The sequence below is a fragment of the Xyrauchen texanus genome, chromosome 47, assembly GCF_025860055.1.
Source record: "Xyrauchen texanus isolate HMW12.3.18 chromosome 47, RBS_HiC_50CHRs, whole genome shotgun sequence".
NCBI classification, from domain to species: domain Eukaryota; kingdom Metazoa; phylum Chordata; class Actinopteri; order Cypriniformes; family Catostomidae; genus Xyrauchen; species Xyrauchen texanus.
The window spans coordinates 18626566-18651153 of NC_068322.1; the positions used below are offsets into that span (position 1 = coordinate 18626566).

Below are 24588 nucleotides of genomic sequence, written 5' to 3' on the forward strand. Positions count from 1 at the left end.
CAGTTAGAGGTGTCTGCTCATCTCCATCCCTGCCCGTTCTAATGTATGCATAGAGCTGTAAATGAATGCAACACAGTGTAGCTGGAGTGTCGGTTTGGTGCTTTGGGACTTAAAGGTGTAGTGTAGGGCTGGGCGATGTGTAAAAATTAATTTATGGATAATCGCTTGAAATAAATAATTGCAATGTACGATTATATCCTCAACCCCCATGCCGAGGGTCGGTGAATTTTTTTGCTTTTTTAATTTGGTTTTAAAAATGTAATTCATTTATTGAAACATGGAAAAGCACTTTAAACTAAACAAAAAAGCCATAAAATAAGGAGGTTATCAAAAAATCTTATTTAATCACCTCCCCAAATCCAAACATTTACCGTCTCCAACGGTCCCATTTGCCGGTGGTAGTTTCACACCCTGGATACTGTTTAATATATTTGCCGACTTCCCGGATCCATCGTTTTGCCATTTTCTGATATTGTCATTCATTGTAAGACATCGTCTATATCCAATATCATCGTCCTATTGCCAAGCCCTTGTGTAGTGTGTAATTTTTGCAATATTTCTCCTATCCCAGTTACCCCTTTTGTAAGGTTGACTTTGAATGACTACTGACATGAATGACACCTCAAATCATGTGGCTTGTTCAAGAGAGGTGTGCTATTAAATTTCTGAGCAATCCGAGTCATGATTTACTTTGTTATGAGATAAAATGAGTGAAAAGACTTAAATTGAAGGAGGGACTCGATCCATATCATGAAGAATGGGATGGGCACTTTTAACTTGGACCATTAACTAAATATGCCCCAGCAACTAAACCGAACAACTTAGCAACATCCTGACAACAATCCAACCATGGATTGTAGCTGCTACTTTTGCTTTTAGAATGCACCACTCACGTTTTCTTCAGAAAATGTAAAAATTGCATTCAAATGTATTTTTGCAATTCTGTTTGGTGCTGCTATAGTGGTGCAAGAATGTCCACGTCATCTTTAAGAAATTGTCAATGTAGAAAGTTTTAAGATGACTTGAAATGCTAACAGATCTCACCTACAAAAACAAGACATGAAAATGGATCTGCATGTTAGGTTCATTAAAAGGGCTTGAAGTTTGTAATATAATGCCATGTGTGTGTGGTGGATGTAATCTAATAACACTGGGCAGTGGGACAAAGTGTGGCATTAGAGTTGTCACATGTATAGAGAGACATGTTGGAGTTGTGTTTCACGGTGAAGGTTGTGATGTAACTGTATTATCGATTGTACACAGCACAAAAATCGAGAGAGGTGTTTTGTTGAGTGCCCATCATGTCAGTAGACCCATGTTAAACCCAACAGCCCCTTGTGGATGGAAAATGGACATTTACATATTTGCCTATGTTTTTATCCAAAGTTATAAGCAGTTAAAGCCATACATTGAATCATTCCACGCTTTCCCTGGGAGTAAAAACCCACAACCTTGGCATTGCCAGCACCATTCTCTACCAGTTGAGCAGCAGTCATAAGGTGTGATAAACATTTGCTGCCAGTCTGCTGCTTTGATTTATTATGGTAGTTGAAAAAGTTTGATTTGTAGATTAATCAAAGGAAATGACTCACAATTTTTCTCAAGCCCAAGTAGCTTACATAACCACACAATGCCTTTAACCCTCTGGGGTCTGAGGGTATTTTGGGCCCTGGAGAAGTTTTGACATGCCTTGACATTTGTGCTTTTTTCAGTTGATTAAAAACATATTAATGGCTAAAGTCTGATAACACTGTATTCAGCACAAACTGGGCTACAATAATATGTGAGCAATATGTATGTACAGGTTTGTATTTTTGAGAAAATAACGTTTATGCGTGGTTTTTGAAAAAACTAAAATGTTAAGTCACTGAAATAAGTCCATATAACAGATACTAAACATTTGTCCACAAGACTTTTGAGAACTGGATCTTGTAGCCTAGATTTTACAAAATGATGTGAAAACCATCCTGATCACTCATTCATACAAAACAATATAGTAATTTAACTTTTGTAAGACACTTTTAGTGTTGATGGGTAATATGCGAGGAGGCGTGAACTATCTTGAATATTGATGTGTTTCACACTTGAGGATACAAAGACCCTCCCCTGGGCCTATCAATGAGGGATAGAGAATTAATGTGAGGAGACTTAATGATCAAAATCAAGTTTTAAGTTAAAAGAAGTAATCTGACTATATATTTTCTTTACATAAAGACTTTACTTAATTTTAGACCTACACTGCCGTTAAAAGAAATCTCTTCTGCTCACCAAGACTGGATTTATTTGATCCAAAATACAGAAACAACATTGATATTCTGAACTCTTTTTACAATTTAAAAGAACAGTTTTCTATTTAAATATATTGTAAAATGTCAATTGTGATCAAAGCTGTATTTTCAGCATCATTACTGCAGTCTTCAGTGTCACATGATCCTTCAGAAATCATTATAATATGCTGATTTTATAATATGGGAATATTTAAAGTGCATTTTACTAATTTAACCTGAACACATATTTGCAAGCACAAGCTTTGCTGATGATAATGAGGCAGCATAAACACTAGTTAAAATATAATCTAAACATTCATATAATTTTATATCATATTACATATCATATTTATATTATACAGCATACAATTTAAATACCTGCTTAAAACGTTCATCAGAGTCCCGCTCTTCTTCTGAGGAAAATGTTAACTCTTCCATAATATCCAGGAGCTTTCTTGTCTGTGTATCGTTGCAAACACGCAGAAAAATGAATGAAATGTGTTTAAATCAAACCTCACAGTCGCCTGTGTAAAAAAGTTGAGTTGTGTTGTGTTTACAGCAGACCTCATGTTCGGGGGCGTGTACATTTGCATTGATCGTCTCAGCACATTAGCGTATGAATGGCGCGCTCTGCTGGTGGGTGTGATCACATTACAGATAATTAGATAGCCTAGTAAAAACTGTACATCGCTTTGTTTCAAACAGATTACATTGCAGGAGAATATTTGTTTTAAATTTGAATTATTTTATTTAAAAGTAGACATTTTAAGCTTTCTTTAGACATATGTTTCATGTTTGTGTGATAAGTATTCGCAGAGTTTCAGTTAATTTTTGTGACGTGTTTCTGAAATATGCTCGGATGAATGGTTAGAACGGTTTGCTCATTATCCTTCCCACTGAGATTTCAGTGACCCAAAATCATAGTAAATAGTTCAAACAAATTGTATTTTAACAAATCATAAATGTATAATAAATGTATAATAATTTTTAGTGGGGGAAAGTTAGTTTTAAGCCTGATATCTGTAAAACATTTGCCTACGGTGCAGAAGGGACCATCTAAAAAGTCCACACATTGCACGTAAACATTGCTGGCATTCAAGCATGACTTGCATGTTCTGTCTTAACAAACACTGTTTTTTTTTTTTAAACTAAAACATTTCCACATTCTAAAGGTTGTAGTTTTATGTATAACTTACACTTTGAATGAATGCCAATGTTTTAGTGCACTGTACAATGTAGTCAATATGATCAGTAGGCCTACACCTTTTAGTTTATAAAATTTAGTTTAAATATTTTTGGGATGTTGACATGTCCTGTGATGTCACATTCCATTATCCACTTTTAAAACAGCATTTACTAATTTTGCATCGGGTACAACAGGGTTTTTTTTAAGCATAAAAAGGACTTTCCTAAACATCTGTTTGTCACTACACACTGCAAAATATTCCTGATCCATGAGATCATTTTGTTGTGTCGAAAGGTTGATTTTTGTGGCAATTTGATACAAATTTGTATATTTTATGTAGCTAATGAAATTCCCTGAAATTAACATTTCTTTTGAGACAAAATACTAATTTTGCATTTTTTTGTTTTGTTTAAGTCATTAAGTAAAAATTACAATTAAATAAATGTCCAATAACTGAAAGGATAGTTTTGGGGTAAAAAGCCCCCCTGTTGCAGTGGTTCAAGGCTCCTGTTAAACACATTTTGTTTTAAGTGGGGCGAATAGATTTGGTATGAAAAATGTTTAAAGTGCGCTCACATTGACTGATCCAATAATAATAGAGATTAGTTTGTTTATAGAATACTTGAGATGATAAAATGTAAAATGTGTTTAAAATTAACAGGAAATGGAAAAAACAGACATTTTCTGAAGTATTATCTTAATATATTACTCAAAAAAAGTATCTTGGTGTCTCAGAATTGTTTGCATTAGTTGACTAATTTTGCCCTATAACTTTTGCCCCAGTATCTACATGTAACCCTATAGAAGCCTTTTACCCCAAGTGAGGGGACCTTGTACCCCAGGTGAGGGGTAAAAGGCTCCCTCACCACCTTTTTTTAAAAACAGAATTTTAATCGAAACAACCTTCCGTTATTATTTATTTTCACACAAATGATGTTGCTCCATCAATATTCAATACAACTAAATACATTGTTTTACCTTGATACATTTTATGACCATGAAAAAAGAAAAACCCAATATGTTAGGGTGTTCTTTAATCAATTTTTATCATTGTTACTCAAATCTGGTTGTTAAATCTTTAGTTGTCTTAAAAAATAGCATTATATTAGCAAATAATAAAATAGCAAATTTTGTTTGATACATTTAAGGTATAATGCATAAGGTATAATGTTACCCCATTATTATTACCACTCATTAAATTGTATATTATCAGCCATTTGCCATGCTCTCTAGTAGTATTATCACCATCTTATACAAAAGACAGATCGGTTGATCACTACCATTTAACATATTTCTTTTATTTTTTATTTTAATATATTTTCCAAATATAGTGGAAACATTTGCATCAGAATGATCGCAAGATGAATTCCACGCCAGTAAGTCGAAAGTTCTGATGCTAAAATCAGTCCAAGCAGAATGATATTAAAATCACTGCCCCCAGTGGCCAAAGCTGGAAGTGGTGTTGAACGTATGGGCACGTTTGAGCTCCAGTGTCTGGTTGAAATGTCCACAGAGAGTTGTAAAGAGAGAGTTATTAGAGTTGTAAATTATGTAAGCAGGATTGCCTGTTTTATTAAAACCCCCCCAAACCCCAACCCTAAACCTAAATTCACACTATAATTTTAGAGTGAAAATGCAACTTCCGAATCAGGCTATTGTATTTGTGGACGAGATTACTACCTGGTTTTCATGGGATCAGAACCTGTTGTTCAGAGGTTGATAAAGTGCTAAGATTATTCTTACTTATAACCACAGTGCAAATAATATAACCAAAGGATTAGCTGTTAATTAGAGATTTTTCTAGTCGAATACTAGATGGATTTGGTTATTTCATCAAATCTTGCAGCTTTTAAAAAGTACACCTCATTTTTGCATCCATATAGATCCTGGACACAGGCTGACAAAAGAGCGATCAGAGGGAAGAGCTTTATCTGCCTCAGTAGACTGACACACGCTTGCCGCGCATAATCAGCAGGAAGCAGAAAGCAAGTTACTATGACAAATAAGGATTATCATGCATTAGTGGGAATGCATGAATATGAGCGATCCACAGCAGGGCTGCTTTCTGCTGGCTCATGTTCATCAGGCATCTGAGCTCGCTCTGGGAGCATGTCCTCAGAATCAGAGCCCGTTGCTATGGCATTGTGACGAGAAACTGGTCTCGAGCATGTGTGCATGCTTGTGCATGTGTGATCCCATTTGTCATACAGAAAAAAACAAGTGGAGTATAATTCTGCCATTGATCATGTGTTCACAGCTCCTCGTTAAATGGCTCACACCTTGTTCCTCTAGTGGCCACATTTCCTCTGTTTGTATGTTGCTTTATATTAAGATCTTTCCAGGTTGCATGATCCATGGAGGGCTGCTCATAACACAGTTTCTTGTTATAAAAACATAGTCTGATATTTTCCGATTCATTGGTTTAATATTCCAGCACAGCCTGTGAGAATTCTTCCGTTACAGGTTTAATAATGTTTAAGCGCTTCAAAACAAGTGGGTGGAATTTACATTTCTGTTTTGTTTTCCATGGTAGAAGCTGTTTTGCCAGCTGTTTTATTTGCACTCAGTGCTGCTGATAACAGGGAGGAAAATAAAAAGTACAAAAACACTGGGGCTTAAATGGCAGTCAGGAATGACAAAGAAAAACTGAACAAATATTTTTTTAGAAGAGCTTTTGAGTCCATTTGACTTTGAGATTGGTTTGTGTGATTGGTCTGAAAGTGCTTTTCCGAACTCAGGCGTGCACCAGCAAACGTGTGTATGGTTCGGCATCTCGTTCATGTAAACTTCTGCACAGTTTGCCGCTGGTATGAAATAGAGTTGGGGTACTCATGTTTGGGCTCGGACTAGAGTCCTTGTCACAAGTCCAATTTTAATGGACAATTGTAATAGAAACTAAACAAGGCAGTTTCACACGATACAGGACTGGCAACTGGTAAAATTGCGTGTGCCGTTTGTGCAGCCAAGAAGGCGGTTTACGATTTCATTGTGGATAAAAACTTAAAATCAAGAACTTCATTGAGTCAACTTACAGATATCATGTCTCTCACAGTTTACTAAAAACAACATATCGAAATAAAAAAACATACAAATATTATTAATATTGAATATTAAGTCTTTTTAGGATAATGTATCTACACATGTAGGCTTCTGTATTCAATTGTGGTTCACACAGGGTTGTCAGCTTGAACTGGTCAATAATAGCTTGGTGAATTAACTGTGTAACTTGTTAAAAAGTCTAGGGAAAAAAGTATTATTGCTAAAGCAGACAGCAACTCTAAACAGATTAACAGCACCTATTTATTAATGACTGACAAGCTGCTTAAAATACATTCTTTTACAGCATGTGCCCGCCTTTCACAACATTCAAACCATGCACAATTTCAATTTTGAAGTGCCTGTTATGGAGTCGGACTCAACTCGGACTCGATTGCTTAAAGACTCGGACTTGATTCGGACTCGACTAATTTGGACTCGAACCTAACATTAATGCAATCAGTCCAAAATTATGGAATTAAACCACTATTGATGACGTAAAATTTACATCTTTGCATGCTTCTGTTCACACTATTTTTATATCAACTGGTCTCCAGATAAATTGCTTTCTGAGAGCAGCTTGCATTCTTCGCATCTCTTGCAAAACATCCACACCATAGAAATGCAAGTGCCGTTCTGTGCATGACAAATTTCGGTGGTAAATCCAATGCAACAAAAATTTTAAGAAGCTGGCATCTTCTTGCCCTTAGTCATTATTTAGTAGATGTCATGTTAAAATCGGTAAGAATAAGTTAAATGTTTTGTGTGCTAAATTCAGTCTATGCTTTTTGAATGTACGAAATTCCCCCAGTGGCCAAAGCCGGAACTACAGTCGTGCAAGTGTGCAACTGTACTTACAGCAATACAGATTTCTTTCATATACTTCTTTGAATGGATGTGACATGATAGGTTTTTGGAAGCTTTTAAATCATTATTACATTAATATACTTCTAACATTAACATTAATGAGGCCAAAACAATGTTATTTAACTTACTACTTTGAATTGATGTGATTTGAAATGCACAGCATGTCCGATTTTCAGCAACATTTAGTAGTAATTAAATTAATGTAGTCCTAAGGAATCAAACGCAAGGTCGGACCAAGCAGTCAAAGCAAAAATGGTCAGTTCACCCATAAATTACAATTCTCTCATTATTCATTCACCCACATTTAGACCTTTGCGTACTGTGTTTGCTTCATAATCGGCTTTCTATAGTAGAGTTTATCATCGTCAAAACTGCTTCTCTATTATTTAATGATATTTTGTGGTGGAATTATTTATTATTTCATACACTTGAACCCTTTGAGTTGATTGGTCTCCATGCACCCATTAATTTCCACTGTAACCCATAATAAGCTCATCAGATGTTGGTCATGGATCAGGCACTAAGTGGGTTATCCACTCTTAAATACACATAGTTCTTGGTGTCATTGTCCACTATAAGCACATAGTATGTGTGTTTTCAGGAGTTATGCATTGTAATGCAACATGTCTCGCATGTTCTACTTACATGCTTTAAAGTTGTTACAGAAATATTTAACTGTTCTGTTTATAGCATAATGACATGTGCTTTTAAGCCCATTGTGCTTTTCTGTCCATTGGGCAAATATAGACAACACACACACACACACACACACACACACACACACACTCATAGCACTGGATATCTTAGTGCTAGGCAATGGTATCACGGTAGATAAGCTGCTTGAATAGGATTCTATATGTGGGATTGTTATTTAACCAATAAATTCAGCAAAGCCCAGAGATTTCAGAGTTGCTGAGCTGAGTTTAGACATTTTCTGAATGCATGTGAGGCTGGACTTTCCTTTCATAGACACTCTGATTGAGGTCTATTGAGGTCTAATGATATTTCAGTGGAATACAAAACGAGAAGTTTAGCCAAATTTCCAGGCTGCTTTTTTCCCATAGTATAAAGGTAAATGGGTAGTGGGGCTGTTGAAAAAAAACACACCATAGCTTACCAAGCTTATAAAAGCAAACAAACTTATACTTGCTTATAATTGCATAAAAGACCTAGGCTAAATTAAATATATTATTCGCTGAAAATCTTCCCCTCCACCATAGCTCTTAAATCTCATTTTCGAACATCTCCTCGAGATCCGTTGCAGCAGCTTTTGAAGTCAGTGAATTGATAAATATTGATATAGTTTTTATCGCCCAGCCCTAATATGAAGACAATCTATGTAAGATTTAAAGGGAACGTAAGACAGTGATGCAGGAAGATCATATATATGTTAAGAGAACCCATAGGAGAAAAAAAGTTACATTTTTAAGGCATTTGATGCAAATGTCCTAACTGTTTCAGCGTTTAATGTCGGTGGTCAAAACAGCTTTAGCGCCACCTGTCCTACTGGTTTTGGGAACTGCAACAACTCCTGACATGTGATTCACATCTCAAATTTGATTGGTCGGGGCATTTCTTCGCCGAATGATTTTTTTTTTTGACCCACACTTCATAAAAAAGCTTCGCTTTGTCGGCACGAATATTCGTTCCAGTTGTGAATGGCTTGTTAGTAATCCAATGTTATTTACGGCAAGAAATCTCGTCAAAGATTCGCATTTGTTGTGAAATGGCCTTCAGCCATGGCGTTCACACCGGCAGCAACATCATGTAAGATAGCGACACCATCCCGTTCATTTTCAATGAGATCACAGCGACTTCCAGCGACACGAGCTGTCGCAACCATTCGCAACAGAGACCGCTGTGGCAAGCGATAGGACAAGTTGAGACACAGATGGCAAAGTCTAGCAGCATGCCGCCGGTGATGTGAATGGTGATTTAAGAATAGGTCACCCAAAAGAAAAAAGTTTACAGTCCACACACAAATGATAAAATATTCATATGAAATAAGGAAAGCGTTAGAACATTTATGTACAACAGTTTTTGGTGTCTTAGGTCTTGTACTTTGAGAGCTGAAGAGACAGCCCTTGTCTTCATCGCTCTATAAGGTTTTAAAAATATACATACGGTAAGAGCTGCTCAGAAATAGAGCGCTTAACTGAAAAAAGAGACTTTAATTTTTATTTTGTCGTTTTTGTTTTCTGATAGCCCTGTGGGTCTCATCCAAGTAGATGTATTGAATCAGTAGCTGTTGTTCTTGAAGTTCTTTTTAAGTCTAGACACTTGAACGTGCTACACAGCTAATTCCTATTCAACTGCTCTTTGATAGGTGCTGGGGAGTCTGGCAAGAGTACAATAGTCAAACAAATGAAGTAAGTGTCTTATTTTTATTTTCTACTCTAATTCCACTGCAATTTTATGGTGAATGTCATTTCTTCATCACTTATCTCTCTCTCGCTCTCTCTCTCTCTCTCTCTAGAATCATCCATGAGGCCGGATACTCGGAGGAAGAGTGCAAACAGTACAAAGCTGTCGTCTACAGCAACACGATTCAGTCTATCATTGCTATTATCCGTGCCATGGGGCGACTCAAGATCGACTTTGGGGATGCGGCACGAGCGGTGAGTCATAGGATCAGTGGTCGGTTGCACTTCAGATGTCCGCAGTCTGTTTGTGTGCACATTTCAGTATGGAGTTTACGACTAGAGCCAAGGCAAAGGACTGTGGTCATGCAAGCAAAAATTTTGACTACCTCAGAGAATTCTTTTTCTTTGTTTTTGTTTTTATTAATTTAATTGAATGATTTTTCTTGTTGGATCAACATCTTGTTGTGAATCATTTTAATCAGTTTAATGAAATATGGTCTTTTATGTGCTTGAAATTAGTTTTGTAGAAACTTATTTTCAAAACTAACGTTTTAATTAAAAGAATGTTTCAGGTTATTAAGGCAAAGAGCATGGCTACATTAAAGGAGCTAAAATATAAGATTGTTGGTCACTACATAATTCTTATACTTCCATTTGTGTTTTATTAAGTTTTGTTGACTTTAATGTTATTCTAAAATGTGGAAAATTGTAATAATAAATAATGATTAGGTGTGTCCTATCTTTTGAATATTAATGCATATGTTTATAAATATATATACAGTATATATGGGTGTTTCTCAACTTCAGGCCATTGCATGGTCCAGGATTTATTTATCATTAAACAAACATATTTCAAAATTTTAGGGTCTTACTACTACTAAGTTTATACCAGACCTTTAATCATTAATTTTGGTTAAAATGCTTTTTATTTATAGATTTTATTGTTTTAGCCTTGTCCCAGACTTCCTGGAAAAATTCATAGTAAAATACAAATTAATAAATGTGTAAAACTATGATAATCTAAACCAGTGGCTCTGAAAGTGTGGGGCGCGCCACGAATGGGGAATGCGGCGGTTTTGGAAGGGGGGCGCAGAAGACTGACCCGTCGTCAAATCTCATTCACTTTCACACACACATTCAACAAAAATAGTGAAAATACACTTAAGAACCGATGTGTGCAATTTCGTTTGTCCTGCCTTGTTTAAACTTTCACCTGGCACCGTAGCGCATCCTGCTCACGCAGCTCTTGACAGCCCAAAGCGTTGATGTCAGGTGCGCTCACATAAACAAGGATGTTTTTCTTGTTTCAAAAGATGAGAAACCACTGATCTAAACAGAGAATAAAGTAAACATAAACCATTTCAGTATTTATTGCACAGTTGTGGCATCTTTTCCACCATACCAAACTATTATGCCCCTAATAAAGTTTTTTTTCCAAAGTACTTGTTAACCAAGTCGACATAAGTGTTTATGAAGAGCATGTTTGGGATGAAATATGACACGTTTAAAAAAATTAAAATAATATTTAGTAAATAAATTTAGTTTTTTTATTGGGCACCATTTTCAATCAAGCTGTTATTTTTACATTTTTTTTTATTAATTGTGTTTATTTAGGATATCTAACATTTTTGCTATTTAGAAGTATCCTCATCAAGACCAAGGAGTCAGCCATGTTATTTAAAAACAAATGTTAAAAAACTCATTTCAATCATCGTCTTTTCAGGGACAGAATTCTATTAAACACAATACAGAATTTGGGAAGTTTGTGAAATGACACTGTGTAATTTAAGACTGCTTTGTCTCTCTATGTCTCAGGATGATGCCAGGCAGTTGTTTGTGCTGGCAGGCAGTGCTGAGGAGGGCTTCATGACAGCAGAACTTGCTGGTGTGATCAAGCGTCTGTGGAAAGATGGAGGAGTGCAGGCCTGTTTCAGCCGATCCAGAGAGTACCAGCTCAATGACTCTGCTGCATAGTATGTATCTCTCTCTCTCTACCTACATTAAGGGGCTTTTCTCACCTGAAATGAGCCAATGTTTCTCAAAATCTCGCACCACATAGCTTTATTTTAAACATCAAATTCATTCTGATTTGCTGTCATTTTGTCACTTAACTCAGCATTTTTCCTTCAACAAGGCTTGTAACTTGACGCTTTGTTCCTAGATAGGATAAGGATGAATCCCCACCCATATTTGTCTTGGTCCTGAGCAGCCATTCTTTATTTATCTCTCTACCTCAGAGTTTGATCACTCTCACATTTTTGGTTACTCATCCATTCATTCTTGGTCTTATATTTTCATGCCCATTGAACATGTCAGCTGCTGCCAACACAGCAAGTTCAAACAGCTTTTTGTGGTACATGGAGATCTAATGTCTTACCATTTCCAGACGCTCGTTTTTTGAGCCTTAAACAATATGTGCTGTACTGTAATTGCCTGCCTACCATGTTACTGGAACATGTAGTTACACTTGACTTGGAAAACCAGCCCGAATGAGATCAGCCAAACACACAATGTTGATTTAACAATGTAAAAATACACAAATAAAACAAGATTATATCACATGCCAAGGCTGAAGAATGCAAATAACTCTAAGTACATGTTTGTAATGTTCAAAATCATACTAAAATGTTGCTGTAAGTTAAAGTTACCAATTACAGATAGAAATGATGTAGTGTACTCAGAAATTCCTGCTTCCCTTAAATCAACTATTAACGTCACTGTTACTCACTGATGACTGCGTGAGGTTGCCCCGAGGAATATTTGATTGCGCATAAGTTGCACTTTCAGAGCTCAGACAATGTAATGAAACTTTCAATAATGTTTCAATTAATCTTTTCGCCCATTTGGAATGCCCTATTCCCACTACTTAGTTGGTCCTCATGGTGGCGCGGTTACTCACCTCAATCTGGGTGGTGGAGGACAAGTCTCAGTTGCCTCTGCTTCTGAGACAGTCAATCCGTGCATCTTATCACGTGTGCATGACACCACGGAGACTAACAGCGTGTGGAGGCTCATGCTAATCTCCACGATCCAAACACAACTTACCATGTGCCCCATTGAGACAGAGAACAACTAATCATGACCATGTGGTGGTTACCCAATGTGACTCTACCCTCCTTAGCAACCGGCCAATTTAGTTGCTCAGGAGACCAGGCTGGAGTCACTCCGCACACCCTGGATTCGAACTTGTGACTCCAGGTGTGGTAGTTACCCAGGCTCCCTGTTTTTAATTAATTATTAATTTTGTCTCACGTGCTTCTCCTGAAATTCCTTACAAGAAATAAAACCTTATAGATAATCAAATGTATGTGGAATGTTTGAGTTCACTGAGATCTCTTTCTTTTGAGTGCAGACTTTGGTATGAATGCAAATGTTTGTGTTTGTCAATGCGTTGGGGTATGCAATTTGGCTTTAGTTTAAGCTGTTACTAAGCATTACCAAATTGCAGACTAACGTGTTGGCTGTAACACAATGTCAGTTGGGGTTGTGCAAATCATACAAAGTGGTCAGTTGGCAGACGTTACGATTCAGTGTTTGTTTTTCAGGAAACGGCCCTGCTAACTCTTGTGCAATCGTTCTAGGGGGGTTGTGCATCCACGTGCTAGTGTGTGTGTGTATGTGTGTGCAAAATACAGTAACTGTGTGTTTCTGTGAAGGGGATTACTGCAGATTTGAGGAATGGAACTTTTAATCCTGTGCCTGTGGACAGCAGGTCCACTTTTGTCCTCAAGTCTCATGAGAGATCGGGCCAGGTCCTCTGGTTCATAAACAAAGCGATTTACTGGAACCAAGTGAAGTATACTCAGGCCTTTTCATTTCATTTGAACTAACCCTTCTACCTCCCTGTCATGTTCCTACAGTTACCTGAATGATCTGGACAGAATATCGCAGGCGACATATATACCCACCCAACAGGATGTGCTGAGGACCCGAGTCAAAACCACAGGCATCGTGGAGACACACTTCACTTTCAAAGATCTGCACTTCAAGTGAGCTCTAAAAGTTCAGATTGTTCCGTCATATCAAATGGTCTTTAGGGGTCAATTTCAGCTTGGTCTCATATGAATGAATATTTACATTTATGCATTTGGCAAACCAGAATATTACTTTATATCCATTTTTGCACACTTATTTACGTGCTGCTTTCAAAATTTCGCTGCAGTTTCCTGGTGAAATGAACATTATAGGCACTACAACAACTGTGTGGTTTATCATTGTCACATAAACCACAAGTACAATTGCTGATTATGACTTTGTTTTCACTCTATTATTCATCACCCACTATGTTATGATAGCAAAATACTTTAGTTTAACGCATGATTTCAAACATTTTAACACTTGTATTACATACCCACTTACTTATACAAACTTATTTCTACACCATTAGTTTGTTTGGTAGCTCACTTTAAAGAGCGTTGGTCTTTGGTCTTGATGACTGCGGTTCAAGACTAGCCAAAGATGCATGAATGAGAAAGTGGCATAAAAGCTACACGAAATGATGAGGTTGCTTCAGTAAATGTATTTCTTTATTTTATTATATTCTATTTCAAATATGCATTTGCATCAGTTAGGGTTAGGTGTTGGTTAAGTGTAAGGATGTCTGTTTTGTTAAACTCTAATTAATTTTTTCAGACACTACTGGTTAGGTTAAGGGGAAAGTTTTAGGGAAGGGTAAGGGTAAGTTTAATTTATTAAAACATTCATCTAAAATTCACCGTTAAAACCATGTTTGATCATAACCTAATTTCACTCGGTTTTGGAGCCCCTTGCTGGACATTTCACTTGGAAACTGCAGCCAAACGAGTAATGGAGCTCGTAATTTCAGTTTTGCAAAAACTCTGTAGATTCACCCATACTGTTTTATGCATTTTATTACACCTCAGGCCTAATAAACATAATCTGAAATGCATTTGCATATTCACTGCATGAACTTTTATGAAGCATTTTATAGCAGCTTTATGGAGTTTTGTGGTAAACCAGGAATCATGCGACGACCGTACTGTGTACAGAGAATGTGTGACTGCAGTCATGTGCAAGAATGACAAAACAGAAGCAGACAGGGACAAACAGAAGAAGTGTAGGTCTTGAGCTGGAACTTACTGCATTCAGACAGGAAGGGGAAGCACATATGTGCAGTTTTAATGCCCATTTCTTTAAAACTACTGTTGTGTACAAATCAGAAAGCCACTACTGAGATATAAACTCTGCTTGAAAAACCTAGTGAGCTGCCTACCTAGACAGCATTTTAAAGCATCATAGGCTTGTCCCAGATGCAAAGGCTGTTCCAAAATGTAGTGTATATCTGCTAAAATGCCTAGTTTTGGAAAAAATCTAAGCTGGTATCACATGTATGAGCCTTCTCTTCAAAGGATATAGAATAAATTGCAATGAGCTGACAAAAATTGACAAAAGTTACAAAAACCATCCAAGATAAGTTGAAATACAATATAAACTGCCTTAAATTTCATTCACTACCAACAATTATAAAAAATAAAATTGTTCTATTCAACGGAAAAAATGGACTAATGATCCCGATATTGGTGGCTGCTTTATGTTTTTATGCTTACGTTGTTAGGTTAGCTTAGCAACCTGCTAACATCAAACTCTAATGGAATCAATTGTCGAGATTAGCTTTCTGCCTCTATACAGTGTTTTAAATCAGTGACTTATGACATTCCATTCCAGTTAGGATTCAGACTTAGGGGCTGTTCACACCAAATTCATTTTGCATTTTAAAAAAATTTGTTAGATGGAGGTCTTTGACCGTTGCACTACATTGTCCTTTATTTTCAATATCTCACCAATTTCAAGCAAGTCAGTCCACTCAGTGGCCATCTTTGAAAAGCACCTGAGCAGCAAATTTCTATGTAAATAAATGGCATGAATGTGCAGCTCCTATCTACTTGAATGGAGAAAGACAGAAATCTCCAAAACAGTTGGTCAAGATTATGATCAAAGTAAAGTTGAATATTATTAGCCCCCCTATGAAATTTCAATTTTCCTCTGGAGAAAGCCTTATTTATTTCAATTTGCCTGGAATAAAATCATTATTTAAAAAAAAAAAGTCAATATTATTAGCCCCCTTAAGAAATTATCTGTTTGATTGGCTACGGAACCAACCACTGTTATTCAATGACTTGCCTAATTAACATAATGAATCCCCAAAGCCTTAAAATTGCACTTCAAACTGAGGATTAGTATCTTGCAAAACAACTAGTGAAGTCATATAAAACTGTCAAGGCAAAGACAAAAGAAATTTGTTTACACTTGAGAAAAATAATTGTTAATGCTCACAAAGCAGGAGAAGGATATACACATTTACCAAAGCGTTTTCAGGTGTCAAGAACTGCCGTGAGAAGTAATATCAAGAAGTTTGAAGAGACCCACACAGTGGAGAGTAAGACTGGCAAGAAAAACTCCACTTCTGAAGAAGAGACACCTCCAAGCTAGACTGAAGTTTGCCAAGGACAACCTAGAGAAAAATTATGCATGCTGGAAACGTGTCCTTTGGTCAGATGAGACAAAACTAGAGCCATAGAGATGTTGCCTATGTTTGGAGAAAGAAGGGTAGAACACCGATCCCACAGTGAAACATGGTGGTGGGAGTATAATGCTGTGGGGATGTTTCAGTGCATCTGGAATTGGGAATCTCATCAGGGTCGAAGGAATCTTGAAAAAGGAAGACTACGAGAAGATTTTGAAAGACAACCTCTGTCAATCTGCAACAAAACTTGGTTTGGGTCGACATTTCGTCTTCCAGCATGAGAACAACCCAAAGCATACCTCACTTCTGTTAGTATTATAAACACTCTTTAAGTTGCCTAAATAAACTATTATGTTTAGAAATGCTATGTTGAAAAATCTTTGCTCCATTTAACAGCACTTGGGAATTATTTGAAAAATAAATATTTCAAAGGGGGCTAATAATTTTGTCTTCAACTGTACTTATTTAAATTCAGCAGTAAAATCGGATATCAATGGTATGAGAAATTGTGCTCCTTAAGCTCAGATCACACGAAAAAAACTATTTTTCAGGCTTGTTCAGCTAATGCGCATGTGTTCTCGAGATGATTGACAGGCGGTGTCTGTATCTAAAAGGATATTTTTTCTCATTCATTTAGTCTTGAGCTAAACAGTCTCTGATCTCACGGATGAGCACCACATTTTTAAGATGGTGTGTCAATTTTCAAAGAACCTCAACTTTTAAAAACGCTCTACAAGACACCTACTTTCTGTTCCATTTGATATAATGTGTCTAGGTTTTTTTAACTCAAGAACTGAACTCAAGGGGTTTGAACAGCCCTTTAGAAGGCAGCTGCTGTTGTAGGCAGCAAGGGTTTGGAATCGATTTTGAAATTGCTTGTATTTCTTAGTTCCTTCTTAATTGTACATAACTCAAGTTATTCTTTTATTTCAGGATGTTTGATGTGGGAGGTCAAAGGTCAGAGCGAAAGAAATGGATTCACTGTTTTGAAGGCGTGACTGCCATTATCTTCTGTGTGGCCCTGAGTGACTATGACCTGGTGCTGGCTGAAGATGAGGAGATGGTGCGAGAGTACTTCCTGTTATCTAAAATAATACACAGTTACAGTGCTTACAGGATGGAGTTGTTTTGAAATTTCTCTTTTTGTTTCTTCACAAATGTCTGCAGTTAATCCAGCTCGAAGTGCTTAATTTATAGACCTCCTTCAGGATTACCAATGATCCTATTGTATATATGCCCTTTTGTGTGAAGTATTTTTGAATGAGTATGGGGTAAATGGGAGGTAAACTAGACCTGACAAGAAAACCAATTAAGGGTTTGCAAACAGGTATTGATTGGTTTAATTATAAATGAAAAGGGCTGAAGCACACTTCCACAAAACAAGCTTTTGAGCTGGGGTGGGAAGCAACTCGATACAAAGCTCAGCCTGTAGTCATTAAATGGTTGCTGTGTGAACTGAAAATATTGTAATTGAATGGTACAGCATGTATGCTATTGTGTAACACAATCTAGTGTTTAAAGATACTGCCAAACCAAGCCACTAAATCAACACTCTTTTGCTCTTTCCAAATGTTCCAATTGTTTACTGTTCTCATTTCTTTTATTCCATCACCCATATGTTTCTCTCTCCTCAGAACCGAATGCACGAGAGCATGAAGCTGTTCGACAGCATCTGTAATAACAAGTGGTTCACAGACACCTCTATCATCCTGTTCCTGAATAAGAAGGATCTGTTTGAGGAGAAGATCAAGAAGAGTCCGCTCACCATCTGCTACCCAGAATACGCAGGTCAGACCTCGATCCTGGTTTACATTGTATTGCTTGCCTCTTTTATCGCATTGAAAAAAGTGGTAACCTGCAATTGTTACTTCAAGGATCTATTTCTTCTTGATATAACCCATTAAAAATTACTTTCATTAGTGTAACCTAATTGTTGGGTTGATTTAGTCAGGTTGATTACATTTTTTTTTTTACTTCAATCTTTTGCCTGTAAATAATAAATAATAATAATAAATAATAATAATAAAAAAAAAGTAATTTTTAATTATTTTATTTGAAACAGTTACTACTGAAATGTCAAGAAATTATATTTTCCTATATCTCAGGCCCATAGTGTCGAAAGCCAAATTACTCAAAATGAATTAATAGGTTTCCCCATTAAAAAGGTTATTTTGAAACATGTGTATAAAATCATGAGCACTCACATGAGATGAAGACTCAAATCAGTAATCTTATAAAAGCTGGGGAGGGTCACACTCATGGGGGCTGCCATTTTAGTATCACATGACCAGCTGAAAACTATGTAGTTAATCTCAGTAACGTCTTGTTATTGGACACTTTCACTCTTGGATTAAATTAATCATGACTGATTGTAACTGAAAACTATTAATTTTGAATGATCCTTTATCCACACCTCTAGTTGTCACTGTAAGTCCAATGACTGAATGCACCTATAAATAAATCAACAAATGTCCCTTGTATTTCATTTTAGCATTATCTTTTCACTCACTGTCGTTGAGTGACTTGTTGATAAACGTGACCCTGAAAATAAGAAGTCACAAAGCTCTTGCTTAAATAAAAAATGACCTTAAGATAATGCTTAATTGAAAATGGACACAAACTTGTGTTAAATTGAAGTACAATGGACAGTTTTTAATTTAAGTAACTTAATGATTATTTTCATGATTTTAAAGTATAATCATATAAACTATTTTAATATAGTATGTAGTACAGTATGTAGTATACAAAGTACTTGTTTATAGAAATATTTAAATTCACATTTAGTAATTTAGCAGATGCTTTTATCCAAAAGTGACTTACAAGTGAGGAACACAATCAATCATTTATTATTTAACATGCAAATATTTATTTAGAGATTCAATTTTTAGTAACTTGGCCCTCCATAAAAATGAAGACATGAAGCTCATGTGTAAATGTTAAATTAACCCTAAAAAGAAAATGCAGGCAAAATAGTGCTAAAATGAAATACAATGGAAATTAATTTATTGAATGATTTATTCATTGTTTTAATATTTCAAATATTTTCAGTTTCATTGTTTTTAATTATATATTTACATTTTTTATTAATTAATCATTTTTGCATGTAATCAATTCACTATATGTATTTAATTACTAAAATATGTATTTAATGATGCACTTAATTCACTATGTATTTCATTATTTATTTAAATATTTCGTTATTTTAGAGTTATTTGGCCCTCCATACCTCCATTAATAAAGGCCTTAAAGGGATAGTACACCCAAAAATGAAAATTATCTCATGATTTACTCACCCTCCTGGAATCCCAGATGTGCATGCCTTTCTATCTTCTACAGAACACAAATTAAGATTTTTAGAAGAATATTCAAGCTCTGTCGGTCCATACAATGCAAGTGAATGGGTGCCAAAATGTTGAAGCATCACAATCCATTTAAAGGCAGCATAAAAGTTATCCATACTACAATGGTTAAATCCATGTCTTCTGAAGTAATATGATTGGTGTGGGTGAGAAACAGATAAATATTTAAGTCTTTTTTTATCATCAGTTCTCCTCCCTGCACAATAGGGGCAATATACACAAAGAATGTGAATCACCAAAAACAGAAGGAGTAGGTAATAGTGAAGGGGAAAAGACTTCAATTTTGATCTGTTTCTCACCCACACTAATCATATCGCTTCTGAAGACATGGAAGTCATCTGGAGTACTTTTATTTTGCCCTTATGTGGATCTTGGAGCTTAACAATTTTGGTTCCTATTCATTTGCATTGTAAGGACCCGCAGAGCTGAGATATTCTTCTAAAAATCTAGTTTGTATTCAGCAGAAGAAAGAAAGTCATTCACATCTGGGATGGCATGAGGGTGAGTAAATGATGAAATAATTTTCATTTTTGGGTGAACTATCCCTTTAACTAGCAAATATTATTGCATCACACCCCCATATTATTCACAGTCATTGAATTCAGATGTCTGTAGCCCACGCCATATTCCATTGTTTTCAGATATTTACATGACGTCATATGACATCACCTCCTGGCCAAACCTTACCATATAAGGAAGGACAATGTTTCCTGTCCATCTTACAGGGTCAAATACATACGAGGAGGCGGCCGCCTATATCCAGTGTCAGTTCGAGGACCTGAACAAGCGGAAAGACACCAAGGAGATCTACACCCACTTTACCTGTGCCACCGACACCAAGAACGTGCAGTTCGTTTTTGATGCTGTGACAGACGTCATCATCAAGAACAACCTGAAGGACTGCGGACTGTTCTAGAAGCCGGTTTGCATCTGGTGAGGCTCAGCTCCCTGTATGTCACGTGTGCATGTTGGCGTGCTGCCTTTGTGGTGTGTGTTTACTTGCAAAATAATTTATGTTCATGCAGCGAATGAAGGCCTGAGTCACGTACTCACCCTAGAGCCAGCATGGAATAAAACAGTACATGACATGGCTTGTTCAAGGGTGTAGTGTGTAATTTTTTCAATTTTAAAATATGTTCCAATTTAGAGACAATGCAGCGACAATTATAAATAGGCCTTTCGTAGGTCAAGAAGAGTGTAAACACAGTGGCTCTGTTTGAGATGTGCAACATGACATTGTCTGGCTCAACCAATGGCATGAGTTTGAGCTAGAACCACCTTATTTTGGAGAACAATGGAAGATTGGAAACATCTTTGGAAACTATTTTTATTTTTGCAATTCTTTTGTTTTTGGCAAGTGTTGTAGAAATTAAACACTTCATCTTTAAAGACCCCATGAATCAGAATTGCACTTGGCTTTAAGTCCATGTGTATTAACTTCGAGGCCATCTATGTGCCACTGTACACCTAAAAGTGGACAAAAATTAACACAGTGCTTTTAGCTTTAATTGAATTCTGTGGTGAAAATGACAATGTTAGACATTTAATTTTTTGTATGTTTTTTTCTTAAATAAAATGGCCCACTTCTTTGTCTTACTAATGCTAATTTATTAGCTAACATTTGATGCATCCTAAATACACACGTTTAAATAATATTCTCTCACTTTTTGCATAATTTGGCAGAATGACAGCTTGATTGGAAATGACCCCATATAAAAATACTTTGCTCACAAGTTATATTTACCTTGACTTTAGTTTTAAACTTAACTACAGAGTTAAAAAAAACAAAACGTAATTGGGCCAAAATTGTTTGGATGGAAATTACTTCACAACTGAGAAACAATCGTCATTTTTGGAAAAATGTTAAGAAATGCTTTTCACACAATAGATATTGCAATAGTTTCTGTTTATATTACTCTTCGTTTAAATTATCATAGTTTAAACATGTTTTTATTTACTTATTTTTTTTATTTTGAATGCCAGGGGTCTGGGACAAGGGCTAAAACAATCAAATCTACACATAAATGCATGTCTAAAGAACAAAAATAAACGAAGGCCTAGTAAAAAGTGTCCAATCCAGTACAATAAGACCCTCATATAACATAAAGTAAAAACTTGAATTCTGTTTGTTTTAATAAAAATCAACCACTGTTTTAAATAAATACATTACTTCTCTTCTGGGAAAACAGACCAAACATATTGATGACTCATCTTCCACTCAGGGGCATGTCGAATTCTTTGTCCAATCAAATGCTGTCTAGAATGCGAATATCCACCCCCCTAATACCTTCGACCTAGAAATAGCAAGTAGCAATTCATGGTTCATGGCTGTTGCATAATTTAGACATAATTATATAGTATTGGCTATAAAGAAAATGTGGGGGGCCTATGATATGTCTCGCCCATACTTCCTCAACATTTACATTACATTTATGCATTTGGCAGACGCTTTTATCCAAAGCGATTTATAGTGCACTTAATACAGGGACAATCCCCCCGGTGCAACCTGGAGTTAAGTGCCTTGCTCAAGGACACAATGGTGGTGGCTGTGGGGATCAAACCAGCGACCTTCTGATTAACAGTTATGTTCTTTAGCCCACTACGCCACCACCACTCAACAGGAAATAAACACAGGAAAGAAAACGGCTCTCATGAAGTCATTTCATGGGGTCTTTAAAGTATGATATTGTGTGTACCACTGACATTAAAAGATATTGTTTACTTACAATGCTTTGTGTAGATATGAAACTGATATGTTATACTGAAATCGTTCTTTTCTTCTCTCTAGGTGAAACTCAAGCCAGAGTTTTGATGTGCATTTTGTTTGGAGAAAGATTGCACGACTAAGTATGGAGAATTTTTCATGGACCAGTGCTGTAAATTACGCCACTTTTGTCAGCTTTATTTATGGTTTTTGTTTTTGAACATTTTAAAAAGTAGCATTTCAAAAATTTATTTTGTCGAATGTTCCCTCAGTCGTTGCTGTCGCGGCTATGTCGTTTTTTTTTACCCCCTACACAAGTTTGTTTCTTTTTAAACAAGGGATTTCTCATTATGCTTTCTTACATCAGAGGAGTTCCCCTTAACTTGTAATGTTACATTTATTTTTTGACTTTGCTGTACTTGCTATGGGGAGAGAGGAAGACTGTGCTGCTCAATCCAGTGTTTTGGTTCTCGTGCCTTCGCATGCGTTACTTGCGGTCTTTGTCCATTTGCTTGCGTTTGCCTGCTGAATATCTCTCCAATGTCAAAAAATTGAAAAGTTTCAAACATCATTCATGTTACTAATCTCCCTGAGAGCACAAGTTCTCGTATGCATAGAATGTGAGTTTGTGTGTGTGTGTGTGTGTGTGTGTGTGTGAGAGAGAGAGTATGAGTGTATCTGTTTGCGTGTATGTGTGTATGTACATATATAATATATGCCAGCGTAGGGGAAAGCTAATGGTTAATGCAGTGAGCGGTGGTCCAAAACTCCTAAGTTTCCATGGAAACAAGAATCGAGCCACTACAAATGGAGGCAGGTCCTGTTCCGCTGTTAGACGTTGAGACATTCTGCATGCAGGGCATGGAATCTGTCTGTCAAGCACCTGTCATCAGACACAGACCACCATTGTAACAGCTCATTCCTCGGAGAATGGCATGTCCTCAAGGAACGTCATTGAGCAGACAAAAGGACTGAGAAGGGTTTCAAGATTTTCCAGTGAAACAATATGAAAATGTTGGTTAAGAGACTTATGAGGCAAGCGATACTTTTGATTCATTATGAAGAAAACTGCCACCTCTGTCTGTGCGTTCTCCATATTGGGGGAACATTTGTACGCTCATTTCCCTTATTTTGCTAATAAAAAGCATTTACTTCCTGAGTCGTATGTTTGTTGCCTTTATCATCATCTATTTGTACTTATCCTCTGACTGCCGTAAGAATGTCTTTTGATGTTTGTGGACAAACTTGAAATGGAAAAACGGTCTCAATTAACGTGAAATGTCACTGTAGTGAATTATATTTTGGTATTGTAACAAATTTACTTGGGCTCTTTTAACTTAACCAATCAGAACACACTAGCAACTACCTAGCAATGTCCTAGCAACAATCCAGAACACCTTAGCGACCATATTGCAACAGCCTGATTCGATACCTGATTCGATAAATTTCAGCAAACTCCGAAATTTAAACACAATCATAGTCAGTGATTTAAAGTCAACATGAACCCCATTTTACTTCTGTAATGTGACATATTTCTGAATTATATTTTGCAAAAAAAAAAATTAGGGAGGACTTGATTGTATCCATCAGGAATTTATAGGATTGTAAAATGTGGGCGTTCCATACAAGAATGGAGCCAGGCACCGGTTAACAGTTCAAGACCAGAAATGTGCATTTCAAAAGTAAACAGGGCTGATTCTGATTTTTCCATTTCGATTACAAGTTACAACCCACACTGCAGATGCATGCTCTCAGAAAATAATGCAATGAAATCAATGTGCTAATAAAATTTCAGACAATTATAGCCCTGTCCCATAGATAAGACTCATAACCTGTGTATGGCGAAAGCATGCTATCAGTTGTCATGGCTGAATCCATAACTGAGCAAATGGAAACTCTGAAGATAACAAGCTTCTCTGTGAAATGATCCAGAAAATCTGGCATGTATACAGGTCAAAAGACATGGGGTCAGTACAGGGGCAAATAGAAAATGGCTTAAGCATTGTACTGTAGTGCTTGTCATTTTACCAGTGGCCAGTGCATTGCAAACATGTGCCACTGTTGTACATACTGTACTTAGCGCGTGTTATTGTGTTACTGTGGATACCAACATAGGGTTGCCAGTTGTCCAGTATTAACCATATTGTACCATATTTTAGGGGTTAAAAACCTTGAAGGGTTTTAGAGTATGAGGAGGGCCCCTCCTAATTTAAATGCTTAAAAACGCCCGTAATCGTATGGTGAAAAGTTTGCAACACTATACCAACAGTAGGCTACTTAATTACTATTTAGTAGGCTACTTAGGGCAATAGTGTTACCTTT

General features: G+C 36.5%; 1 protein-coding gene across 1 annotated transcript in view; it reads left to right on the forward strand.

Annotated features, from left to right (window-relative positions):
• The window catches only part of gnai1 (guanine nucleotide binding protein (G protein), alpha inhibiting activity polypeptide 1), a 35242-nt gene extending 11811 nt beyond the window's left edge, over positions 1 to 23431 (forward strand). Inside the window, exons 2-9 of the mRNA XM_052121192.1 lie at positions 9683 to 9725; positions 9833 to 9974; positions 11535 to 11692; positions 13580 to 13708; positions 17137 to 17266; positions 17838 to 17991; positions 20288 to 20495; positions 22351 to 23431. Coding sequence (XP_051977152.1) covers positions 9683 to 9725; positions 9833 to 9974; positions 11535 to 11692; positions 13580 to 13708; positions 17137 to 17266; positions 17838 to 17991; positions 20288 to 20478 — 947 coding nt within the window. The 3' untranslated portion in view covers positions 20479 to 20495; positions 22351 to 23431. The remainder of the gene's footprint in view (positions 1 to 9682; positions 9726 to 9832; positions 9975 to 11534; positions 11693 to 13579; positions 13709 to 17136; positions 17267 to 17837; positions 17992 to 20287; positions 20496 to 22350) is intronic.
• Positions 23432 to 24588: the final 1157 nt, after the last annotated feature.